Here is a 25,763-nt window from a genome sequence, read left to right as displayed (position 1 = left end):
TTTAACCATTCCATCTATCCATCCATCCATCTGTCCATCCATCCATCCGTCCGTCTGTCCGTCCATCCATCCGTCCATCCGTCCGTCCGTCCGTCCATCCATCCATCCATCCATCCATCAGGCGTTCATGAGGCGTCCTAACCAGGTACCTGAGCCACCTGAACTCTCTTCCCTCCACATGGAGGAGCAGCAGCTCTTTGTCAGAGAAATACCACCATCTTCACAAACTAAATACAATTGTTTTATTTAAAATACATTCTAGCCCAGTTGATATTGAGTTAATAACTAATGTTATAAGCTAATTTAGTGTTAGCTCATTAGATTAATCTATTACATGTCTTAAATGCACGATGTGCAAACAGGTTAAATAAGAAGGTGCCTTCAGGAAACTGCATCGGCCCCTGGTATACCTAGAACCGGCCCTGTCTCGTTCCTGTTGTGTTTTTTTTACCAACCGCTCAGATTTTAAGGTTTCCTAAGGGGGCGGGACTGACAGGCTCCTACCAACGTTCTGATTGGTCAGTTGAACCCGTCATCGTCGATTCCGGAAGTCCGATGTTGTAAGAGCAAGATTTGTTTTCGGCTTCTAATTCTTGACAGCTTTATTTGCCTCCGGGCTGCAGAGGAAACTTAATGTAGCTAATTGTATTTTTTTAAAGGCAACGCTTTGACATTTTTTACAAACGTAAGTGTTGTTGTTTTTGTTTATTTGTGTAATTTAAAAGGAGCTCGTTTAAGCCGAGGCCATGAAATTCATCTGTGTGTGTCTCGCTTGTTAGCGGCGAGCTCTGCTAGCTTCATGTCTACAGTCACCGTTTGCTGACTTTTATTCTAATTCACCGCCACACATCTGTCATTATAAGGAGGTTAACTGCATTAAGCGTGTTTGTGGTCGCAGATGTGACGTTGGTTACTGTTGAGAAACTTATTTCAACACAATCCTTGGCTCCCTCTCGCTTTCTCTTGGTCTCACCGAGCTGTGTTGGTGTGTAACATTAGATCGGCTGAAGCTGTAATCAGATTTGAATTCCAGTGTCTGTTCGGTGTCCTGGGGCTGTTTCTCTCCTCTGCTCTCATGTGACCTCCAGAATAAATGCTCTCATTCATCAGCTCCTCACATCTCAGGGTAAATGTGCTTTAATCGCGGACCTGAACGTGGATTCTCTTACTTGTTTGTAGTGAGTGGGATGGTATCATGGAGGAAGACCACCATCGAGACAGAGAAGCTCAGGCAGTGAACATTTCTGATCCTCCAGCGGAGAACAATCCACCTGGTAAATATGAGTTCATGCTGAACGCTGAAACCCAGTATTTGTTTTGCAAATTTAGCATATTCAAATTTGCGTGCAAATAAGGATTACAGGTTTGTATTAGTTGCATTTGAGCTTTTATAGTTTTTAAAGTATAAGCGCTTTAATGTCATATCCAAGACCTGCAGAAGAAGAATCTTGTTTTTAAGTGAACAGGGAGACATGTGATTTATTTAATTGGGTCCTGGTCAAAAATCCAAGCTATTACTGAAAATATTCATAATAATAATATAGAAATGAGCAATTATTGAAATATTCCATAAACTTAAATATGTAAAATTATTTAAATGTGAATGATTAGACTAAATTAAAATAGAAATGGTCCATAAAAAATAAGTTCAATATATGTAAAAAAAAGAAATGTAGAATTTATTTGTATTATTTCAGTTATTTCACAGTTTGTTTGTTCTGTGCTGCTGTAAACAAACAAAAATAATTTACGCTGCTTCTGTGATTCACGTGTCTCCTAAAACCGTATTTATAGTTTGCAGTGCAGATACCATAAAATTATTTAATTTAAATAAATTGACATTTTTAGATGTTTAAATTATGAACACATTATGTTGAATACATCTGAATATATAGTTAACACGTTAGCAGATTTTGCTTCTCAAAAACTGGGATTACTATTTATATAGTTATTCTGCAGAAGTACAAAATCACAGAATATAACTTTTTCTGTTTAAGACAAAGATAAAGAAATGACTTTAAACAATAAATAATTTGCTATCATATAGCCTGAAAATGAGAAATGAACATTTGTTTTTGATTCCTTTCAGTAGCCGATTATAAAAGCTCCTCAATTAGTTTTTTTTTCTCCTTTTTTTCCTCCCCTCCAGGGAGTCTTTTGTGGGCTCTAGTGTCCCTTATATGAAAGTAGGCTGACAGGAAAGGGGGGAAGACATGCGGCAAATGTCGCCGGGTCCGGGAATCGAACCCTCGACGGCCGCGTCGAGGACTCGAGGCCTCCAAACGTGTCTCTGTAAACTAAACTGTCCTTCAAAAACGTGTCTAGTTGAGATCAAAACAACAGACTGAAGATTTTTGTCATCCGGTTTTTAGTAGAAAGAGAGAAAAAAGAAAAAAACAATAAATCATGCAAATTAAAGTTATTGATCTTGTGTTTTATCCTGTGATTGATTTATTGCTCATTGTCACAAGACTACTCATGTGTTTGTCGTTTTTCTTTACTTATTTCATGATTTAGTTTTCTTTCATTGCAGCCGACACCCTGGCCACTTCTCTCTGTCTTTTGGGGAACCACATGTTTCCCGATTCAGTGGCGACGAATGCTTGCAGCGGCGTCAACCGGAGCGAGCCGGCCAGTTTGCAGCCGTCTGATGTTACAGCAGAGGATCCGGGTCCGGAGGCAGAACCTCCTTCCAACCTGGGAACTGAGTCAGAGACGCCAGACTGTCAGAACAATCTGCCGGCCCACTCAGCTGGCAGAGGGACCGAAGATGCTGGTGTTGAGAACGATCAGAGCGACTCGGGGGAGTTTGTTGTTACAATGCTGGCCAAGGCCAAGCTGGAGGAACAAGGTATAGGCGTGAAGGGAAGATCGTCTCCGTTGCTGGAGGCGGGAATCCAGGAGTCTCCTTCGTTCACTTCTCATCGAGACGAGGATGTTACGGCCGACAGCTGGCGGCGACACAGGAAGCACGTTTTTGTGCTGAGTGAAGCCGGAAAGCCTATTTATTCCCGATACGGCAGCGAAGAGGCTCTTTCTTCCACCATGGGCGTCATGATGGCGCTGGTGTCGTTTGTCCAAAGCGGAGATAACATCATCCGCTCAGTGTATTCAGGTGAGAGCATTGACTGTGGTGGTAAACATCGGGATGGACGATAAATCGATAAGAATATATATTGTGATAGATCAATATAAGTAGATAATACATCTGATAGAATATTGAATATATAGAGTATTCACTGAACAACATTCTGGGTAATATAGGCAGAAAAAAGACTTTAGCCACTCAGCCTCTTTTTCTTCTTTTTTTCTCTATTTTTATTTATTTATTTGGTTTGCTTTCAAAGAGTTGCTATTTTAAAAAAATCTTGTTGTGGTTTCTTTCTAGCACAATGACAATAAAATAAATTATGATCCTGATTTTCATCTTTTCACAGCCAGCTAAATAAAGCTTGTGGAATTAACTAACTCACTCTTTGGTTGCCTAGCAACTCACTCACTCTTTGGTTACCTAGCGACAACCTGCTGAGTAACTGCCGCAGCAGCAGCTTAAGGTTCTGTCACTTTTCCCTAACTGCTTAAAAATAAAAACCAATGTTGTGGAGTAAAAACTGTGGATAAAACACTAAAGGTCACAGTAGTAGTTTGGCAATATTTCATATGTTTAAGACAAAAAAACCTGATCAATAATTATCAATATCAACTGATATGAAATGCTTTTGTAAACACTAGGTAAACCAAATTGATTTTACCTGTGCTAAATTCAACAATTATTTATTATATGACAATTATAATATTGTATTATTCTTATTATTGTTCAAGATGACTTGGCTTAGCGGTAATTTGACATTAGCCATTTGTGACGGTTTTAAAAACCAAATCTTCTTGTTGTTCTATGTATAGCAGCGTTATATTTGAGGTCTTTACCAAATGATGAAGCTAATTTGTAAAATTGCAGCAGCTGTTAGAGAAAATAAAACGCATATAGGAAGTACTCAAAAATATAAATAATCAAATAACAACACCAGTATTAAATGCTACAAATTAAGACTTTATTGTCAAAAGTGAGAAAGCATTGGGTTTTAATTTTTGTCACATTATGATTTTTTTTTAAATGGAAGTTTTGATCTTAAATCATTTGAAAACCAGGTATTGTATTTTTCCCTGCAGTTCACAGTTATATATGGCTTTATGCAGATAAAATACACTGCAGCTGATTTCAAGGTGTTTAATTACCAAGTCAAATTTCATCTAAGTCATGTATGATTTATATTCAGCTTTTTATTACAGCTGAAGTTAAGATAGTGACTTGGTTGTGCTATAAAATGTGCCTGTAAACACATAACGCTGCCCCTTCAGCCTCTTGTCCCGTTCTGTCTCGATCCTACCAGAGGAGCACACGGTGGTGTTCCTGCAGAAAGGACCCCTGGTTCTGGTGTGCGTCTCCAGCAGTCGTCAGTCTGAGCAGCAGCTGCGTGAAGAACTCCTCTACGTGTACCACCAGATCATCAGTATGCTCACCCAGGCCAGCATATCCCGCATCTTTGAGCACAAGAAGAACTACGACCTGAGGCGACTCCTGGCCGGATCCGAGAAGATCCTGGACGGCCTTCTCAACCTGGTGGATTCGGACCCGAGCTTCCTGCTGGCAGCCGTGCACTGCTTGCCTCTGGCCTCCTCTCTCAGGGACTCTCTCAGCCAGATCCTGCAGAAAGCGATCACCCCCAACCTGGTTTTCTCCATCCTCGTCGCCAAAAACCAGCTGCTAACCATCGTCCAGGAGAAGACGGTGATCGAGGATGCGAGGCTGGCGCCGGCTGACGTCCACCTGCTGCTCAACCTCATCGGAGCCTCGTCTGCGTTTCAGGCCGGGGAGATCTGGACTCCGATCTGCCTGCCCCTCTTCAACCCTGACTGTTACTTTTATGCTTACATCTCCTACCTGGACCCGCCGGAGTGTACCGTTTGTTTGCTGCTGCTTTCCACGGACAAGGAGGCTTTTTACGCCGTAGCCGAGTGCAAGAGGAAGATCGAGGAGGCCATGTTGGCGCAGAACTCCCTGAGCCTCATTGCCAAAGCTCAGTCGTACAGCGTGAGCCAGGTCGGTGTGTCGGACCTCAGGCACTTCATGTACAAGCCCTTCGACGTGCCGGACAACCACCGCCAGCTCACTCAGTTCACCAGGTGTGTGCTGGGAAATGTAGTTTTTATTGTAATCCTGTAGCAATGACAGGGTACTTTACTACAGCGTATTGGAGCCATTGTGCATAAAAAAATGTAGCAGTAAATTTCCGCCAAAAGAAATTTCTGAGTTTAAAACGTTTAAAATTTGCAAGAAATAACTTAAAGTGTTGAGATTAATTTGAGAAATTTTCTAAAATCAAATTGGACATTTAAATTTGAAAAGTAAAATATTTGCTAGATAAAAATATTCGACTTCTGAATTTTCTAGAAAAAAAATGTACAAATTTATGAGTTTAAAATGTCAAACATTTGCTAGAAAAAACTCAGAAATTTTTACATTAATCTTAAAAATTTCCTGGAAAAAAACTTTTAAATTTGAGTTCAAGTCAAACATTTTAAACTTTTCAAACTTAGAAATTTCGTTGCTGTTTCTAGAATATTTCTGAGATGAATCTGAAAATTTCTCTGTTTTCTTTGGTCCTTTTTTTTCTACCTACAATGGCCCTTTTGGTAGGTTTCAGAAAGTCACGAAATACAAAGAAACATACATATGTTGGGGGATCCTGCTGCATACAATCAGGGTGTACTTGCCTTATTATGCCTTTGTTGTTATAATACTTGAAAATGCTTTCAAAACAACAATATAATTGTTGATCACAATAACTTCTGGAAAAACTTGTTATTGCGACAGACCTATGCGTGTATGAATATGTGTTAATAATAATCTGTGAGCTTCATACTACTTTGTGTGTTTACCTGCCTGCAGTCCTGAGATGGAGGCTCCCTACGGCAGCGATGAGGAGAAAATGCGGCTCCTGGATTTGTATCGTTACATGCACAGCCGCATCCACAGCACCTCACGGCCCCTGAAGCTGATCTACCACGTCGCTGAGAGGGAGACTCTGCTGGCCTGGGTGAGCAGCTGCGCTTTAGGTTACTGCAGTCATGCATAATATATACGGATTTTAGAAATTCATGGACGCTGGTGTTCCAATCGGTTCATTTTTAAGGCTTCTAGCCTACTTCTCCAGTTTTCAGAAGTGATTGAACACATAATGCACTTATCATTGATAGGGATTTGATCAATATTCGGTGCTGATTATTTTCTATGAGTGGGATGTTTTAGCATATTCATTACGGTGCAAAAATTCCTTAATATCAACCAAAAAAGGCTCTGAAATTAAACGGTTGAATCAATGTTGTCTGCACAAAACTTAAAATTAGATTTTACTCTCTTTTTCTTATTCCATCCGCACCATTATGTTGTTCCAAATTAATGACCACAAGTATATACAAACTTGAGATTTTGAGCTCATTTCAAAATGAGCTATTTTAGGGCGTCTTGTCGCTTTAAATCCAAATAAGCTGCTGCTGGCCACGCCCGCCCGACGTAACGTTTACACTTCACATGAAAATGGCTGCAAACAGACGCGCAATTATACAAACCGCATATTTTTGTAAGGCAGCACGGCCTCCTGTTCAACCAAGAAGAGTGCAGCAAGTGGTTTCTGGACGTTAAGTCAACAACAAAACACTTGTTTATTCCAGCAGCCGTTGAACGGTGCATACAGCGGTGAAACCAGCTGACCGAACGAGCTGGAACTCTGCTTGGGTTGCTAGGTAACGGGCCTGGGCTCAGCTGAGGTTGCTAGGTAACGGCTGCTAGGTAACGGCTGCTAGGTAACGGCGCAGCGCCCATTGAATGTGTGAGATTTTTGAGTTATTGAACTTATTGAATGTATTTTTTTTGTTGTTGTTTCTTTTTGAGCACTTGGGTTCGTTTATAGAAATAGTTGAACCCAAAATGCAAGTTTAAAAATGTTCAAAAATTGGATTGATTTTCACATTTAGTCAAGTCTGTGTTGTTTTTTGTTTTAGGTGACCAGCAAATTTGAGCTCTACACCTGCTTCAGCCCTCTTGTGACAAAGACCTGTGCCATTACTGCCATCACTAAGCTTCTGAGATGGATTAAAAAGGAGGAGGACCGCCTCTTCATCAGATACCCTCCTAAGTATTCAACCACTCCGAACCCCAGCAAGAGCTCAAGGAGCAGCAGATCCGAGCAGCAAGACACCACAGATAACGGCTTCCTATCTCTGCTATAGGACTCTGCTAGCGCTGCTCTGAAGCCGCTGCCTCACTCAATAATCATTTTTACGGTGACTCGCTGGTGTTTTTCAAAATCAGTTTTTGAGAGGTATTGGACTTGACGTAAACTGACGAGTAGAACCAAACACTACGTTTAGGCTATTTAAAAAGTCTCCAGTATTCTCCTCTTACTGGGAGCGAGAGCATGTTGTTGCATCACTGCTTTCCTTTAGAGACAGGTTGGGGCGAAGCGGCATTCGTAAGTTTTAGTTTGAACTGTGGTAGAAGCTAATTGAAAAAAAAAAATAATATTTAAGTGAAAAAGTTTTTATATTGTTTTATTACAGAAAAAAAAAGAGAGAAATTTTCCTCACGGGCTGTGAATGTATCACTCAGATGGCAGTTCGAATCATAAGCTACATCCGTAGAGTTCATTTGATCAAAAAAAAAAAAAGAAGTAGGTCACATGTAAACGTTTTGGGAAGCGGGGAGTTTGCAATAGTTATTATTTTTTGCTTTAAGATTCACAGAAACTGGAATAATGACACTGGAACTGCCACATATGGACTCTCAGATCATGTTTTAAAACCAACGGCAGAGTTTCGTTACTGCTGATATTTATACATCCAGCTGAAAGAAAAGTTACACATTTTAGTCCGATAACAAAGCATTCCCATCCTGGTGTCTAGTCAGAATCATCGGCACATACAGACAACTTGATGAGTTTATTCACAAAGACAAATTCAGACTTCACATCATGTTTATCTGCAGATCATCTCATCTATGAAGAGTTTGGCTGTTTTCTCTTTATGAATGATGTCTTCATACTTTTGTCTCCTGAGGAATTTTCATTCATTTCAAGTCTGAAGAGTATGTTTGGTTTCATGAAATAAATTTCAGATTGCACATATTTTTGTGTGCGTTTCTTTCAGGGATCGTATTTTTGTACTCAACGTCTTCATTCCTGTTTATTTTAAATGACAAAAATTAACTAAATTTAGTGTGGAGATTTCTTTAGTAGTCAGCTCTTATAAAAATTATATCATTATAAAAACAGACAGGGAGGACAGAGACAAGGAAGAGAAGAAAGGAATGAGGATAAAAGGAGGAAACAGACAAGAAAAGAAGGAATAAAGGAAGATCATAAAGAAGGTAAGAGTGAAGACAAAACATGGTCAAAGATTAGAGAGGAAAAGCAGAAAACAGGAAAGATAGAAGGAGGACACAAAGAAAGATATTTACACTATAGGGTAAAAAAATTGGGAAAGACAAGGAAGTAAGGAAGGAGAAGAATATACTCCAATGGGATAAGGAAAAGTTTTAAAATACAAAGGATGCTAGGATGGAAAGACAGGCACAAGGAGGTAAGGAAGGAGACAGAAGGGAGAAAATAAATACTTATTCAGGCAATAGGAGATAAAGTCTTGAAATACAAATATGTTTTCCAAGCTCTCATTTAGGGTGCACTGATTTTCTTATTCAATGATCTTATGTAAGAATCCACCTCTGTCTTCTGCTCTCTCATGAGGTTTGACTGACCGACCGGCCCACCAGGTCATGGCTGCACGTTTGCAGATAATAATCACCCCACTGTTGCCAACAGTGACTTAAGTGATTTTCTTGCTGTAATTTTCAACACTTCAGCCAAAAAGAAAGAAAAAAAAAAGGGTATTGGCTAAAATTGGAATCGGCAGGTCAAGCTGTTTAAAGATCGGTAATCTGCAAATGGCCATAAAACTTCAATACTACTCTTATCTTCTTTTATTTTTTAACCTTTATTTCACCAGGAAAATCCCATTGAGATCAACAATCTCTTTTGCAGAGATGCTTTGCTTTACATCTCAAGCTTTTCCAGACTGCATAAAAACTCAGCTCTTTGGAAGTGATGATCCTTAATCTGCTTGTTTCATCATCAGAAAAAAATAATTTAGCCAATAAAAAAGTTCAGAATCTGAATTTTCCAAAACAGTAAAATTACTCCTTTAGAATAATTCATAATTAGATGAGATCCTTTATCTTTGATTTGCTACATCGAAACTTTTAGGTTTTGAGTTGTTTACAGGAGTTATTTCTACCCCTTAAAGTTTTCACGTCATCATAGACTAACCACAAAATATTGCATAATTGTAAAGAGCATAATAATGACATAAATAATTGATCTAGTTTTTATATTTTAACTCTAAAACATTTGTTCAGGCCCCTGAACTCAGATATTTCTAGAAAAAAAATAAAATCCAATGCAACAAATTACCTTTAAAAGTCAAGTAATTATCAAAAACAGAGCACTGCATGCAATTTAACTCAGTTGTTAAGTTGCCCTACTCCACAAATCTGAGTTTTATCAGAGTGGAAACAAAAAAAAATCATGCCAAAAGAAACTGAGGACAAGTTTTTAGACACATTATGAGTCTACAGCTTTCAGGTTTTCCCATCTGTAAAAAAAAAAACCCAACTAATAGTTTTAAATGACATCTAAAATTGTGAACAAAGATCTGTCAAAACCCCACATGTTCTCATCAAACACACCACCAGCAGTTGTTTCAAACAGCGTTTATTCCTGTGAGAAAATATTGTCTCAGGCAGACAATAGATCTTGCGGTAGACTTTAAATGACAAGATCAAAAACATCTGTGCCACCGAGAAAAATGAAAACAATCTGTAGTCTGCTGTCTACAGTCGTGTGTCACCGCGTTTTCTGCTGACATGTTGGTAAAACACCGTCACTACTATAAAGAGCTACTCAGCGTCATACATAAATCTTTTCAATAATTCAGTTTTTTAAATAACTCCCTCTACGGCAACAAATTATAAATTAAATTCTATATTTGATTTTTGCATTCCTTAAATTACTTCATGTAAGCGAATATAAACATACATTTACATATTTACAAAACTATACACATGCACTTTTACCACACTGAGATTGTATACATAGATGTATCAGCTGTACATGAACAGACGCAGTAGGTTTTGCCACATATTTGGCTCCAGGAAACACCAATCGTATAGATTTTATTAAAACTAGACCATTTGTGCTTTTCAAGTCTTTCCAGCCAGATTTACTAGCAAAGTTCTTCACCGGTGTGTAATCGCTTTCCTGAATCACCGCTGTAGTGGTATCTGCGCCGACCGCTCTCAGTCTACTGTCATATTACAGTTTCACAATATGGAAAATAATCAAACACGAACAAAGTTTCACCAAAAGCGTCTCATAACTGGACCTAAAAGTTGCAAAAATGTTGGCACTGTCAGCTGGGACAAAAATAATTTCAGCTGGAATTGAAGAATTTTAAAAGCTATAAAAATAAACCTAGGATAAAAGAGAATGAGTTTTAAAAAAATGATAACAATGTGATGACTTTATATTTAGAAAATCAAAAAGATTTAAAGGAAATGTTTGGTGGCCTCCACAGAAACCAGATATTTACATACTCCTGACTGTCTGACTGACCTTCTCCGGTTTCCTCTGGTGAAGAAGCCGAATGAAGCTGATAAAAGTGTCGCTATCCACAGTGAAACTATCCCTGAAAAGCCACGCAGAGAGGAAGAAGCCATTACTCGAAGAGCAACAGTGAAAAAAAGCTAAACTACAGTTTAGATTAAAGGTCAAAGTCCTGCTGTCTGACGAAGGGTAAGAAGGGCAGATTACAAATCTGATAACACCATTCTAACAGTGAAGTACGGCGGTGGCAGCACCATGATGTGGGGGTGTTTTACCCCATCATGAGGAGGGACATTATTTAGAAATATTGAAGCAACCTCTTAAGACATCCTGGCAGGAATTTAAAGCTGTGGCACAAACTGATCGTCCAATAAGGCGAAGTCTTATTTAGTCTTATTTAACGTCAGTGAGTCCAGTGTATGTAAATATCTGGTTTCAGCTGCGTGTAAAACTCCAAGTCCAGGTGTGAAACGCAATGCCAAGGTGAAACTTTCACACTTCATCATACACAGTGACATTTCAAGAGCAAATACAATCTAAATATGTTTGGAACCATAAACAATCCCTTTGACACGCATCTCTCTATCTGGTCTCCACCCACTTTGGCCTGATGCACAAACTTCATATCAACACACAGCAACAGTGGTTGTGGAAAACTCAATTTTTAAAAATGTACATAGAAAATAATTAACAAATTGATTCATGAAAAACATTTATGGAACCTCTACCAAATCCAAGCATAGCAAACCTCCAAACACCATCAGCTGTAACTGTTTTAAGAACTTTAAAGGAGCTGCTTCCTGCAAACAGCTTGTTTAAGATGATAAAATCCTTTTAAAATAAACTTTATATAAAATTGGAGGGAGTGAAGTTGAGATTTCGTCTCACGTGGTTTAAATGCACCATGGCGCGGTCGTACGCCGTGTGGACCGACTTGCGAACGCTGGGTTTCTTGCCCTCCATCAGGCCGCAGCTTGTCTACAGTGTCATCCATCCCCAGCGGCAGCAGCTTGTTTTGAGGGAGCCACTGCCTGAAAACAAACACAGAAACGTTTAAAACTCAGCCTTTTACACTCGTACTAAAACACCAGGGGTTTGCTAATGTGACAAATATCTTACCAAGTTCTCTTTGTGTCGAAGAAGAGCACCAGGAAGAGCTTGTGGCCTTCGTCAGTGTGTCTCCATTCCCCCAGTTTGAGCACCTCTCCAGGAGGCACTGGGATGGGGATGCCGTTGTGGAGCAGTCCTTCCTGAGGCATGTCAGGGTCAACGATCTGCAACAATCACTGAGGTCAGCTGCACGGCTGCTGGTGTTCATTCAGCAGTTTGGTTAGCTCGGCGGTCTGCAACCTGAAGCTCTTTCCACAATAACTTTGGCTAGAAATCAAAACAAACCAGCTAATGTTTCCAAATTTAGATACAACAAATCCAGGTATTTAACCGTTTTTCAGTTTATTCCTACGATATTTCTGCAAAGAAATTCAGTGTTTTAGTCAGGGCTGAAATGATTAATTGTGATTAATCGACTATTGAAATAATTGTCACCTAATTTTAAAACTGATTAATCACTAATTGGAGCACACTGATTCAAAAAATGACCACTTGTTCAAATAACAGCAAAGTGAGAGCAGTTAATTAATTAAGACAAAACTGTACAAAAAACTACAGACATTATGAATAAATAAATAAAAAAAAAAACAAAGAAAAAACCTTCGTCTGTAGAATATGTTTTAGTCAAAACTCTTCAAGTGGCTTCGCCCAGTTCAGATTTACCAAAGGAATGCAATGGTATTGCATTTTAGGCAATAAAATGTTTATTTTCTTGTTTAAAAGAGGGACTGAATTATTTTTATTGCATTTCTAATATTGCCTAAAAGGGCTTAGATGGTTAGATGAAAAAAACATTAGAATGTACCATTTAAAAAAGAAAAAAAATCCAATTAATGTCAGAATTATCTACAGTTTAATCGATTACTAAAATAATTGTTAGTTTCACCCCTATTTTAGATCTTTTTCCATCCTACAGAAAAAAAGATCAACCCTATTTATGTTAAATATCATGTTTATTTTAAATCCTAAAATTAGAAATAAAATTCCGGCTCTTTAAAAAATTCCAATAGTAAATATTTATCTAAAGTTATAAGTTGTCTTTAAAAAAACAAAAAAAACAAACTTGAAATGAAACTGAAGGAGTTTCATTTGTCTGTTCTGATAGTAAAAATGGATCTTTAGGGTGTAAAGGCTGCAGCCCCTGGGTAAGCTGTACACAGTAGGAACTCACCATTGCTGGATACGACGGGTATCCTCGACATTTCGCCCAAACCAAGTCCAGTGGTGAAAGTTCGGTACTCACTAGTCTAAAGACAGAAGCGCAGACTTCCCTGTGAACAGGACGCTCCATTAATTCTCTTCATTTCTATTCACTGCAGCTTAAAAAATTAGAGTTTATTCAAACTGTATACTATGCAATCACATTTGGTACAACATGATACACACCAGAGCTGGAGATGTCTCCATTTTCTTTGCTGGGAACCTTAGCCAAAGCTGGCTTACCTCGACTGCGTTTGGGAGGGGAAGCACTACACACGAGAGAAGCAGTAAACATGGATCATTTTTACCTTTGAGCTAATAAAGTCAGTTCTAACTTTGATTTAAAGATTTCTTTTGTACTGAATGAAACACGAGTCAAGTTTTCATTGAACTTTCAGAAGCGTTGATCCTTTTTGTCCAATTTAGCTGATATTATTACAGCTAAAGGTTATATTATATTGAGTTTTTATGTTTCTTAACCACTGCTGTAAACCAAGTTTTCTCTGAGACTCAAGATCTGAACTAAACTAAAGGCATTTCAGGACAAGATCGAGCAATTTTTTATTAAGACATAGAAATTATCCCACTGTCTTCTAACTAAACCACAAATGGCCACATTTGTATTATTCGGAGAACAATAAAATGTTCTCCGAATAACGGAGAATACAAATTTGGTAAACCCTCCTGTAATCCTCTATTAAATTTGGCTAAATAAAGCAGCCATTTTAATAGAAAGTGTGGCAAAAATCATGTTGTTATTAATAAGATCCAATGGAAACTAAATAATTTTCTCATTTATTGAAACAAATGCTGAGTTTGATCTGATTTTTCATGCAAATGTTCTTTAACACCACCCCTTAGGGCTGGACAATAAATCAATAACAACATGTATCAGCACTTGACGTGATCAAAATCAATAGAAAATTCAGTAATTTCACTGAACACTGATTCAGAACCGCACAGCATTCTGGGAGGTGTAGGCAGAGGAAAGGCTTTAGCTGCTCAACTTCTCACGGCCAGAGAGATAAGCAAAGTTGGTGGAATCAACTGACACACTCTTTGGTTACCTAGCAACTCACTCACTCTTTGGTTACCTAGCAACAACATGTGAGTAACTAGCGCAGCAGTAGTTTCTTGTTTCACTACTGTTCCTCATAACTCCTTATAAATAAAAACAGCGGTGTGGAGTGAAAACTGTGGATGAAACAGGAAAGGTCACACCACCAGTTTGGAAGTATTTCAGATATTTAAAACCAAAAAAACTAATCAATAATTATCAATATGGCCCGATATCCATCCATCCATCCATCCATCCATTTTCTGTTCACCCTTTGTCCCCAATGGGGTCGGGAGGGTTGCTGGTGCCTATCTCCAGCTACGTTCCGGGCGAGAGGCAGGGTTCACCCTGGACAGGTCGCCAGTCTGTCGCAGGGCAACACAGAGACATACAGGACAAACAACCATGCACACACACATTCACACCTAGCGAGAATTTAGAGAGACCAATTAACCTGACAGTCATGTTTTTGGACTATGGGAGGAAGCCGGAGTACCCGGAGAGAACCCACGCATGCACAGGGAGAACATGCAAACTCCATGCAGAAAGACCCCGGCCGGGAATCGAACCCAGGACCTTCTTGCTGCAAGGCAACAGTGCTACCAACTGCGCCACTGTGCAGCCCATGGCCCGACATGAAACACGTGAAACACGTATAATGTGATAGGTTTTCCAGTCCAGCCCTTCCACCACTAAGCTGCTATGAAGTTGTTCGTTCATTGCGTCTGATGTCCTGTACTCACGTTAGGTTTGGGTCTTCATCCTCCTCCTCCTCATCATCATCACCATCATCTTGGTTTCCAGACGTGTGCTTTCCATTAGTCAGTGCTAGAAAAACCAAACATTGAAACTAATCAAAGTTGGCCTTTCTGAGCAGCCTAATGTGTGTAGTGTAGGGATGAGTCCTGCCTTACCTTCTTCTTTGGGGGCTGCAGTTGGTTTGTCATGTTCGCTCTCGGAGCTGGGGCCTCTGGACCTCAGATGATGTGAGGAAGGAGAGGAGGGGGCGGGAGAGGCGTTGGGGGTAGGAGGTAAGGCGGTGATGTTCTCACTGGGGGAATTTGAATCGACGGCAGCGCTGTCCAGCCCGTTGGTCTTCTCTTCAGATGTTTTCCCATTTTGCCACTGGGACGACTTGTTTTTTCTTGCCCCGTTTTTAGCTTTCTTAAACAACACAGACGTGCGCCGGCCGACTCCAACCGGCGGCAGAGCCGGAGGCGAGCCGAGCGGCGTGACCTCGTGAACAGCCTCTGGTTGGGAAGACGGCGTTTCTCCAACTTCGGCCTCATCCTCACCTTGGCTTTTGCTGCCGCTGCGCGAGGACCTCTGACGCTTGTAGGAGCGCCCGGGTGACCTCTGACCTCCGGTTACAATGCCCAGGACAGGTGGTTCCAGGGGAGCGTCTCCTGGTAGAGGTGACGATACCGGACAGGTGAGTTCAAGAACGGGCGGCGAGTCATCTGCATCAGGGAGAAATCAGTCAGAATATTTAAAAATATAGTTAATTTTTTTACACAAATATTTAGCCATTTACTGGTTTCAGTCAGTGATCTGACCTCTTCTAATCAATGCCAATAAAAATGTTTTCGTCATGATCAATAGACTATAAAATAATGTCCACCTACAATTTTTATGACTACAAAACTTAATTTAGATGCATGTAAGTCCAGCTCTTTAAAATGCAGATCATATTCTGATATTCTTATAACTCAATACGCTTTTTAAATTAATAATTTATTAAGAATAACATTAAGCAAAATTTATTTTATTATAATTCCTTTACCTCCTTAATAGTAAACTAAAAGTGCAATATTATTTAAAAAAACACACAAAGTTTTTAAAGTTTGTTTATATTTTAAAACACTTTATGGTATTCTGACCTGTAAAATGTGCCATATAAATAAAATTTTCTTACCAAGTTTATTCTACTAGTAGATTTTTATAGAAATGTGATCTTTATATCAATCCTAACAAATACATTTTAGGACGATTTAATTTCCTTAAAATTCCTCCCACCAGAGAAAACCTCACTCCAAAATAAAATGATAAAGTGTTAAAATAATAAGAGTTCTCCTACATTAAGCTCTAAGCTGGCAGGCCAATTATTTTGTGTTTTTTTTTGTGGTTGTGCACAAAATGATTCCAGCATCAAGTAAAGCCCAGCTGAATTTTAAATTGATCAAATCTAGATCTAGAGATTAAGTCTGGGAGTTTTTCTAAAGTGTCCAATCAGATCTTCAGAGTTTCTTTCACTTGGAGTTCATTCTTTATTTTTCTCCCCAAACTACTAAAAAAAGTTTGAGAACTCCAAAATGTGCACAAATCTGCACCTATGTTGACGATTGGTAAACATTTAGAAGAAAAGATATCTTCACACTATCGACATGCTAAACATTTAATTGTTCAATTCCTTTCAGAATTCCCGTTGAAGTAGTCAAAATGTTACATTTGATTGTTTTGTTCTTTACTGAATGAAGTATTCAGACATTATTGTGATTACAAGTACAACAATTATTATTATTCAATAATTAATTATTATTTATCTATTCCTCACGCTCCTTCTAATAAAATATGCAGCAAGGACTTTCAGATTTAACATATTATTTTTATTATTATTCTATAATAATGATGAAAGTGCTGTGATCCTACCTGACCCAGAGTTTGGCACATCAGACAAAGGCTCAGTATCAACGTCCACCTTGTCTTTTTTCTTTATTTTTTCCTTCTGCTCTTTATTATTCTTCTTCTTCTTCTTCTTCTTCTTCTTCTCCTCCTCTTCATCGTCATCCTCCTTGTTATTTCCGTTGACAGGCTGAACGTTTTGCTGCTGGCTCATCTTCTGCCTCAGAGTGTTAATCTCCCGGCGTAGCAGCCGGATGCGTTTGGTGCGGCCACCGCTCGTTCGCATCGACGTCACCATGTCCAGTTTCTCCAGTAAGGCCTTCAAGCTGCTCCTCTGTGGTTAAATGCAGTCTGTTTTCAGGGTCCAGCAGAGAGTCGACTGTGGAGAGAAAAATAAACAGTGATCCAAGGTCAGAGGTTTACATACACTCATCACAGGCATGAACAGCACTAGTTTGGGCTTTTAAAATACCTTCATACTGCTTAGGGTCAAAGATAAACATGCATAAACATGTAACTATTACTAATATTTGGAGAAATTTCCTTTAAACTGCAGAAAAAGCAAGATCTAGATGATGTAGCCGTAACAAGAGCATAATTGTGGCTAAATATTAGAACAACTTCATTCAGAAAAATTAAGTTTTATTGTAGGAGGAAACAAAGATTAAGGTGGTCAACACTGGAGGGTTTCAATCTGAAAAACACTGCCAACTGAAGCATGGAGGCACTAAACAGCAACCTTAATGCTTTCTGTGCCTAAGACCAATCAAAATGCTTGAAAGGATGCATTATGCCAGCCAATCAGTGATGATTCATTAAAAAAAAAAAATAGTCGGACAATCCGCAGCTTTGAGTTTTCGATTGTTTCTTTTAAGGGTGATGTATATCTGGACGTCAAGGAGAACCAGCTCGTTAAAAATGTCCACCGTTTAAATTTTTATGTAAAATTTTACATTTTAAAATGTGTCTCTAATGTCTGTCTATCCAAGTTTTTTCATAAAAGACTGATTTATGTGATCATGCAGTTATATTTTTAACCATGTGGATCATAGAAACTTCACAATAAAATCTAAAAATTTTAAGTATATAATAACTCAACACTGAAAATGATCACCATGACAATCATCGTCATGAGTGCATGTACATTTCTCACCAGCGCTGAATTTATAGAGTGCTTAGGAAAGAGTAGGAACTCATTTTTCAGCTCACCATCCTCCCATGTGCACTGATAGAAGCCGTGTTTGTTCGGTGCCTCAGGCAGATGCATGCCAGTGCTGGGGTCAAGGCCGATGCTCTGATACTGCCTCTGAGCGTGACGCAGAACGGCTCCCCCCACTTCCCTCAGCTGTAAGGCCGTCTTGTGGAACAAAGTGTCCTTGGAGTTGTATTTGAGACAATTGGAAATCATCAGCTCAAAGTCCTTCTCCAGGTCTCCGATGGAGCAGTAGGCGTGTCCCTCCAGCTTGCTTCGCATTGTTGAGAAGTCCATGGGTTCGGATATAAACTCAAGGTAATCTGGGACCTCAGTATAAAATTCAAAATAAAAATGTTAGCCGGTCATACTCACAGGCAACATTTGCTAAATAAAATGTGTATTTCAGGAACTCCACCAACCTCTGACAGATTGACTGGCTGAGAGAAGATTTTGGCCGAGTCCTTCTCCTGTAATTGGTCCAAAGTGGATTTAAGAAGCACCTGTGCAGGAGTCAGCGACAGTTCAAGGGCAGCCAGCTGGATTTTCATCTGATGACGTAAAATCACAGGAGAGAGGAGAGAAAATTAAAGGTCATGCTTTAAGATTTAAACTAATAAATGTTACAAAGGGGTAGATTAAACCTCTTAATACTTAATCATACAGAATATAAATAATTTTCTGTAACATTATATATGTATGATGTTTTCAAAGCCAAAAATGAGTCTATTTATTAATATTTTGATTGGCGAATGAGAAATTGAGGGTGTCCGATAGTCCAGTAGACCAGGTTTTGATTAGGGATCAAAATTGTAACATTTCTCACATCTTCATCTGGTGCGGTTCGCTTTCTCACTGCACTGTGTCAACCTGATCCAAACCAATAGAAAAACCTGTTCCTCTTCTTGCCTGTGGTGGCGCTGTACCAAGAACCACGGAGGTAAATGACACAAAAACCTCTGAAGAAGACATGAGGGCAACTCCCCTCTTCACAAAATGATAAGAAAAATGAAGTGATGTCAGATTTTAGCAGTTGTAGGACTTCTCTTTTGTCTTTGGTAAAAGACCAAGAGCCATTTCTCCTGCTAGCGTTAGGTCTGGTAAGGTTATATTTACCCAGAATGCCCTGCACTGTAGTCCACTTCCTGCTTTTGGACCGCTTAGTATTATTCACATATGCATTTGAACGGCATCAAAGTTCACTTCAACCAGAGACCAAGGTTTTTGGGCGGACCAGAAACTGTCTACATCAGTTTTTATCTACATCAGAGTTCGATTGCATATTCACATCTCCCCAAACGAACTGGACTGCTGTAAATGAACTCTAAGTGATAAAGAACTGTTTTAAGAAGCATATCCCTCCTCCTTTACCTGTTCTCTTTTAAGCCTCTCTCTCTTGCGGATGAGTTCCACTAGAAGTCGAGCTCTTTCCAGGTCTTGCCTCAACTTCTGCCAGTACCGTAACTCCTCTCTCGCAGCACTTAGCTTCTCATCGGGTTCCTTCTGAACATCGAAGTAAAGGCACAAAAGGTATTTACTGTTAATTCTTCAAGTATGAATAATATCTTCTGTGGAATTTGTATGAGGAAGTGATGAAGTTTATTAATACTGGAAGGAAAACCTATACTTAAAGTTCTGCAAGTGGCATTGAGTCCACAGGGTTTTGGTGTTGCTTCTTCAAACAATGTAAAATGAGACAAACACAAATCTAAACAGTGTGATGTGCATTTCTATTCGGTCCCCTTTTTTCTGATGCTACTAAATAAAATAGAAATGCAAGCGAGATATGGTCGTCCACCTAAACCGACAGGCTGGGGAAAATTAGTATTATGCCAAAAACTCTGAAGGAGCTGCAGATTTCCATTGCTTAGATGAAAGAATGTATTGAGAAAAACATTTATTAGTTTAGCAATCCACAAATCTGACCTTCCTGGAACATTGGCAAGAAAAAAGCCATTAAAAAGACTTGGATAAAGTTGGTAATAAGCCTACATGGCAAAACGCTTTGTGTGCTCTTCAACGAGCCTAAACAAAAAACAAAAGCTTCAATAGATTTATATTGATGGCATCCTAAAGGGCCAAAGTCCTGCATTAGAATAAAATGAAACGTTCATTATTAGATCTCTGAATGCAGGGTAATTCCATCATTTCAATCAGCTAGGTGATTGATTAGATTTGGACACCTCTGGTTTGGATAAAAGCAAACTGATGTATTAAAATGGCTTAGTTAAAGTCCAAACCAAAATCAATTGACTCTTTCGCAAAACTTTAAATACATTTAAAAAAAAAAAACGCTCTCTGTCCAGTCTGACTGAGATAATAGAAAAGGAAAGTAGCTCCACAAAGTATCAACTCTGCTTGGGTTGTGGTGGACATTGTACATCATACTATTAAGATAATTTATTTGCATAAACTTTTGAAAACCCATGTATCTACTTCCTTCCACATGACAATTATGCAGTGCTTTGTGCTGGTTTATCAAATAAAATACATTGAAGTTTGTGGTTGTAACACAGGAAATTGAGAAAAAAGTCCAAGTAGTAAGACATCTATAAGGTACTATATATTATTCAAACAATTTTATTATGTTTGAAAACAATAAGCTTCATGTATTGTAGAAGAATTGAATGAAAAGAAGACAACAGAGGGCAGCTGTGCTCACCTGCTCTGCAGCCTTGTGAGTCTGTAGATGGGAATGAAGTCGGCGTATTAAAGGCATGCCATTTCGCGACTGTCTTTTCAGTAACCAATAATTATGAAGTCTCTGCATGAACTGATTTTTCCTCTGTACTTCAACTCCTGTGCAGATCTTGTTAAGCCTGTGATGAACAATATAACAGTTACATATTAAAATGTGATTTTATAGCTAAATAATGTATGTGAGTGTAAAAATACTTTTGATGTAAGAAGATGGAAAATAATCCAAGAAGTCTGTATAAGTCTGACCTATGAGAGGGGATCTGAGGCACAAGCAGCACAGGAACATTCGAACGCCGTGTCGACCCAGACCCTTTAGTGTTCTTCTTCTTCTGGCCTTTGGTTGGCTTCTTGTTGGTTGGTGATGGAGGGCTCTGAGTATATGACCTCTGTCCCCGACTGCCCCGGCCCCCCACCAGTCTTCCTTCCACAGACTCATCCCCAGACGCGTCCCGCCGAGACCCGACAGGGGAGTGATTCTCGCAGAAAGCTGTCTTCTTCACAGAGAAGGTGGTGCCGTTGACGCCGGTCTCTCGGACGGGGTCTATTTTCATGAATAGTCCGGCTTTCTGGGCGCAGGTCACATGAAAAGCCCTGTAGCAGTTCGCTTTGTGGCACTGGATGGAAGCTCCCCTGCCTTTCTGCTTGCAGAGGTAACACGTGAGCTTCCAGCGCGCTGGGGGGATGTTCTTCACCCCCTCAACGGGCTCCAAGAACACCGTGTTGGCAAAGCATACCTCGGGGATCCATATGGCACAGACGACGTGGGCCCACCGTCCGTCGCTCGTCTGTTTGAAGGCACCTCCTCGGTTGGGGCAAAGTACACAATTTACAGGGCGGGAGGGGGACTGCAGGCAGCAGCGGCACAGCCACTGGCCTTCAGGTACGTAGGGCACACCGTAGCACTCCTGGTGGACGGCCAGGTTGCAGATGTCACAGAACAGGATGACGTTACTGTTCAGACACTCGTCGTCCAGGCAGACGCAGCAGAAGGCGTCCTCATCGACTGCGTTCTGAGATAAAGCCTGGCTGCGTGACTCCAGGACGGACTCCCTCTCCAGGCGGTCGATCAGAAGCTCAAACGTGTCTGGAGACACAGACGCATGGCCGTCACACACCCTCTTTTGGTTCACCATCTCCAGCCAAGCCAGGTCCTCCTCGTCCATGTCGTACTCAGCCACATTGTCCTGCTCCTCCACGGACTTCTCTATGTAGCGGTAATAGGCTGCCGGGAGCGGAGGCGCTTCACAAGGGGAAACGGAGCTCAGTTCGCGGAAGGTGGGCTCCGGCAGGGGGGTTTGGTGGGATGGATGCTGGAAGGAACAAGAAGATCCTGTTTGCTGCTGTGAGCCAGACCGCTGGTTCTGCTGAGATGTATTTTTACCACTCCTTCGGCTCTTGTTGTTAGAAGGTTTCCTCCATGATCTGTTTTTACCTTGCATTTGCTCACTGTTCTCCTTGTTACTGTTGCACTCTGCAATGTCCTGAGCCATCATCTCATCCTCTGTGATGACCGGGAGAGGATCTGTGATGTTAATCCGATGGAGTCTTCCATCGAGATCCACTTCCACAATTTTCTGGGCCTGAGCATACGTCAGAGTCTCCCTGGATGGGGAGAGCTGCAATCGGTAAGGCGAGGGAGGCCTCGGTTGACCTGCCTGTCTGCCTCTTCCTCTCCCCCTGCCTCGACCCCTTCCCATGTTGAGTCCTCTAGCAGTCGTCTCACATTCCCACCTCTTCAGCCTCGGCATGAGACTTTACTCCTGCTTTCTAAAGGATACAAAGAAAGAATGACATGATTCAAGTTTCTGCAAAAACACTGATGTTCTACTTTCAGGAAGTAGCTGTACAAAAAGCCTTAAAATTATTGAATACTTCAATGCAGCTGTATAACATCATGCAAAAATGTCATGTAAAAGCATTCAATGTCAGTATATTTATTCAGAGGGGTAAAATGCCATCCCAATAAATAATTGTTTCAGGTTTTGCCAGTAGGCAAAAACCTACCAAGGCATATTTTGTTTACATATTACTGTAATAATTAAAATAGACTAGATATATCATGAATTTCTATTTAACTGACAATTTATTTTGATGCTTAAATATTTTTGGAGTAAGTGCAACAACCTTAGAAAGTAGTATAAACAATAAACTACGAAATGTCGCATTTATTTCTAAGTAATTAATATATTGTATGACAAAAATGTTTCGCTTTGCATTTTAACTTTCTTCCATTATGTATTTTATTATCGAAAACGATAGTTAACATGTAAAAAGGTCTCAAGTCTGGCTCTTCGCTCTGTAATAACACAGTTTGTTACCTCAACCAACCTTGCTGCACAAACACAAATACAGCATATAACTGCTTACATGCGTTTATCTCTGCTCTCTTCCTATTGGTCCCTCTAAGCACTCTGTGACGTGACTTGTATGTCCCTGTGACCAATCACAAGACAGCACCGTGTTTTTTCCCCATCTTGTTGCTGTGCATAGTTAGGTTGTAGAGTGCTAAATACCAGCCCAAGCAGCTAACATCTGTCAGCCATTTTAGGCGCACAACAGCAGAGACAGCGCTTGTGTTGCAAGTTCATTAGCAGCCCAATTATACATTCAAACAGCAACCAGAGAGCAGGTGCTCTCTACTGCATCGTGCCTTAATGTATTGACTAATAGCACGTACACACTAGATCACCACAAAGGCGCCGAGCAACGTTTCTGGTATTTCTTTGTGCTCCAGACCCCTGCAAAAGACTGTCTCTATCCGTGTCTGAGGTGATAACGTTGCTCGGTCGGACAGGACACACGGATATAGAGCGACAAAAACGGCAGTTATTCTAAACGGTGCTGAAAATGCCGAGAAATTAACCACCCTGCCCAGTTTACCTTGATGAACCGTCCTCTGCGGTGCCAAGCAAGGGGAGGAAAAACTGCACCTGGCTAAATGTCAGCTAGTGACAGACTCCGACCGAGGCGGACATGCTAGCCGTTAGCAGCGTCATCTTCAGCGGCCCGCTTCTCCGCCGCCGCTCCGCTTCGGCACACGAACTCCGCCCGGTTTCATTGGCGCGACTTCAGCCTTTGGAACGACGGCGGTGGGAAACTCTGGGACGGCGAAATCCCGAAGATATCAATTTAAAGTACCTAGGATGAGGCTAAATATTCAGTCAAGATGGCTTAAAAAAATACGCCCCTTTAGGAAAAAAACCCACCTCGGCCAATTGTTGGTCGCCGCTTTACCTCGCACGCGACGCGCACCGGTTAACGGTTGGTCCGTAAGACCAATCGGACTCATCGGAGTCTTTTTGGAGCTCATCACGGGAAAAAGCGATGAGAAAAGCAACGGGAAGGCTACTGCGCGCCCTCTGGCCTCATCTACATCCACGGCCACCTTACCGCACACCTTATACACCCCTACAGTGCATGTGCACCACATACATGGAGGACATCATATTTAATTCATATGTAACGTTGGCGAAACATGATAAAATAATTTCAGATCAGTTAATTTATATTGCGCAAATTCACAACATGACTTCTCAAGCTCAAGGCACTTTACAAAAAATATATCTTTATCAAACACTGCAGACAGGTTCAGTGTATTACTCAAATTGGCTACAAAAAAAGCAGAGTTGGTTGGTAGTAACTAGTTACATTTATTCAGTTACATTTACTTGAGTAACTTTTTTGAAAAAAAAAATTACTTTTAGAAGTATTTTTACTACACTGTACATTTTACTTTTACTTTAGTAGTTCTATTATCAAGTATTGCCACTCTTACTGTGAGTAACTTCATAAAGTTACATAGTTATAACCAAAAAATATCACCAGACACAGACACACCTGCAGGATTTGTTAACATTTTATAAGTACTATATTGAAAAGAAAAGAAAAAATATATATGGAAACATATTTTGTTATTTTGTAATTATGATATTTATGTAAAATATTTTCATATTGGTCTTTAAAATACCAATGTTTCCACATACCTTTATGTTTCGGTATGTCTAATGGTGTAATTTTTAAATATTAAGTCATTTATGTTTTGATCAGTTACTCAGTACTTCAGTCACCTTTTTACCAAGTACTTTTTTACTCTTACTTGACTAATTTCTTTCTACATTTTACTTTTACTTGAGTAAAAATATGTTGAAGTAGTGCAGCATTCACTCCTCAACTAATATGTACCAATAGCAGAAAGAAAAAACTCCTCTTTAACAGGAATAAACCTCAAGCATATTTGAGAAGACAGAGCAAACACACAAAAATTATAGCAAATTATTATAGCAATCCCTCTTGGCAATCATTTGGAAAACTTATTTTGCTACAAGTGTAAGGAGAAACACATTGTGGGCTCAACAATAGAATTGACTTTGTGGGTTGCTTCTATGAAAAACCTGCCAAATCCTCTCTGCCTTTGCCAAAAATATTATTCTCCCATTGACTCATGCTTGGTGTTACATTGGTTATATTTGTTGGTTCGCTTTAAATAAATAAAATATTATACTAAACTAGAGCTTTGTTTCTCAGAAAAACAAATGAGACAAACATTTCTCAATGTATAACAATTTTTTTGGGGAAAAAAAAATCAGATTTTATTCACGCCTTTAAAAAATGTCAATTAAGCAATAAATAACATCCATCTCCATCTTTATTTGCAATACAGCAATAAATGCAATGATTTGCCCAGCTTTTTGCATGTTTCCACTGGTATTTTTAATCATAATGAATCTTTAAATCTAGATGCCTGCTTATTCAATATTTGGTTGTTTTTGTGAATTATAGCCAGAGAAAGCAATCAATCAAAGATCAAAATCAGCAAAAAAAAATTAAAATATAATAATAATAATAATAATAATGTTTTGGCCTTTACAAATAATAATAAAAGTTTTATTTCAAATGATGAATAAATAAATATTATTAAATATTACAATATTTTACTTTGAAATTTTCCACATCTATGTTAAGAATCTGGTATGAATCCTAAATAATGACCCAAGTCATTTTTAGCCAAAAGTGATTTTTATAAATTTAGATGAAAAAATAAAAATAAAAATCTCTTTACCATTATTTAATATCTATTTTTAGAGTTATCTGTAACTCTACAACAGTCTATCTCAGCTAAAATCTTAACATTTATTAATTACATGTAATAAATAATTGATTTGGTCAC

General features: G+C 39.5%; 2 protein-coding genes across 2 annotated transcripts; one reads left to right on the top strand and one right to left on the bottom strand.

Moving 5' to 3' along the window:
• Nucleotides 1–540: 540 nt before the first annotated feature.
• mon1bb (MON1 secretory trafficking family member Bb) lies at nt 541–8,183 on the top strand. The gene is made up of 6 exons (XM_032549062.1): nt 541–685; nt 1,180–1,274; nt 2,534–3,115; nt 4,392–5,184; nt 5,951–6,098; nt 7,063–8,183. The coding sequence occupies exons 2-6, from the start codon at nt 1,196–1,198 to the stop codon at nt 7,288–7,290; spliced, it is 1,830 nt and encodes a 609-aa protein (XP_032404953.1). The 5' UTR covers nt 541–685; nt 1,180–1,195; the 3' UTR covers nt 7,291–8,183.
• A 1,624-nt stretch (nt 8,184–9,807) lies between these two features.
• Nucleotides 9,808–23,944, bottom strand: brpf3a (bromodomain and PHD finger containing, 3a). Its single transcript, XM_032549061.1, is given in 17 exon segments — nt 9,808–11,681; nt 11,683–11,746; nt 11,835–11,989; nt 12,997–13,068; nt 13,071–13,096; nt 13,212–13,294; nt 14,826–14,910; nt 14,997–15,542; nt 16,732–17,029; nt 17,031–17,083; nt 17,914–18,226; nt 18,319–18,447; nt 19,268–19,399; nt 20,559–20,715; nt 20,843–22,363; nt 22,964–23,029; nt 23,477–23,944. Coding segments are annotated over 15 exon segments (3,735 nt in total). The 5' UTR covers nt 22,345–22,363; nt 22,964–23,029; nt 23,477–23,944; the 3' UTR covers nt 9,808–11,561.
• Between the last annotated feature and the right edge of the window lie 1,819 nt (nt 23,945–25,763).

This window comes from Xiphophorus hellerii, chromosome 20, assembly GCF_003331165.1.
Source record: "Xiphophorus hellerii strain 12219 chromosome 20, Xiphophorus_hellerii-4.1, whole genome shotgun sequence".
Lineage (NCBI taxonomy): Eukaryota > Metazoa > Chordata > Actinopteri > Cyprinodontiformes > Poeciliidae > Xiphophorus > Xiphophorus hellerii.
This window is presented reverse-complemented; position numbering and strand designations above follow the sequence as displayed.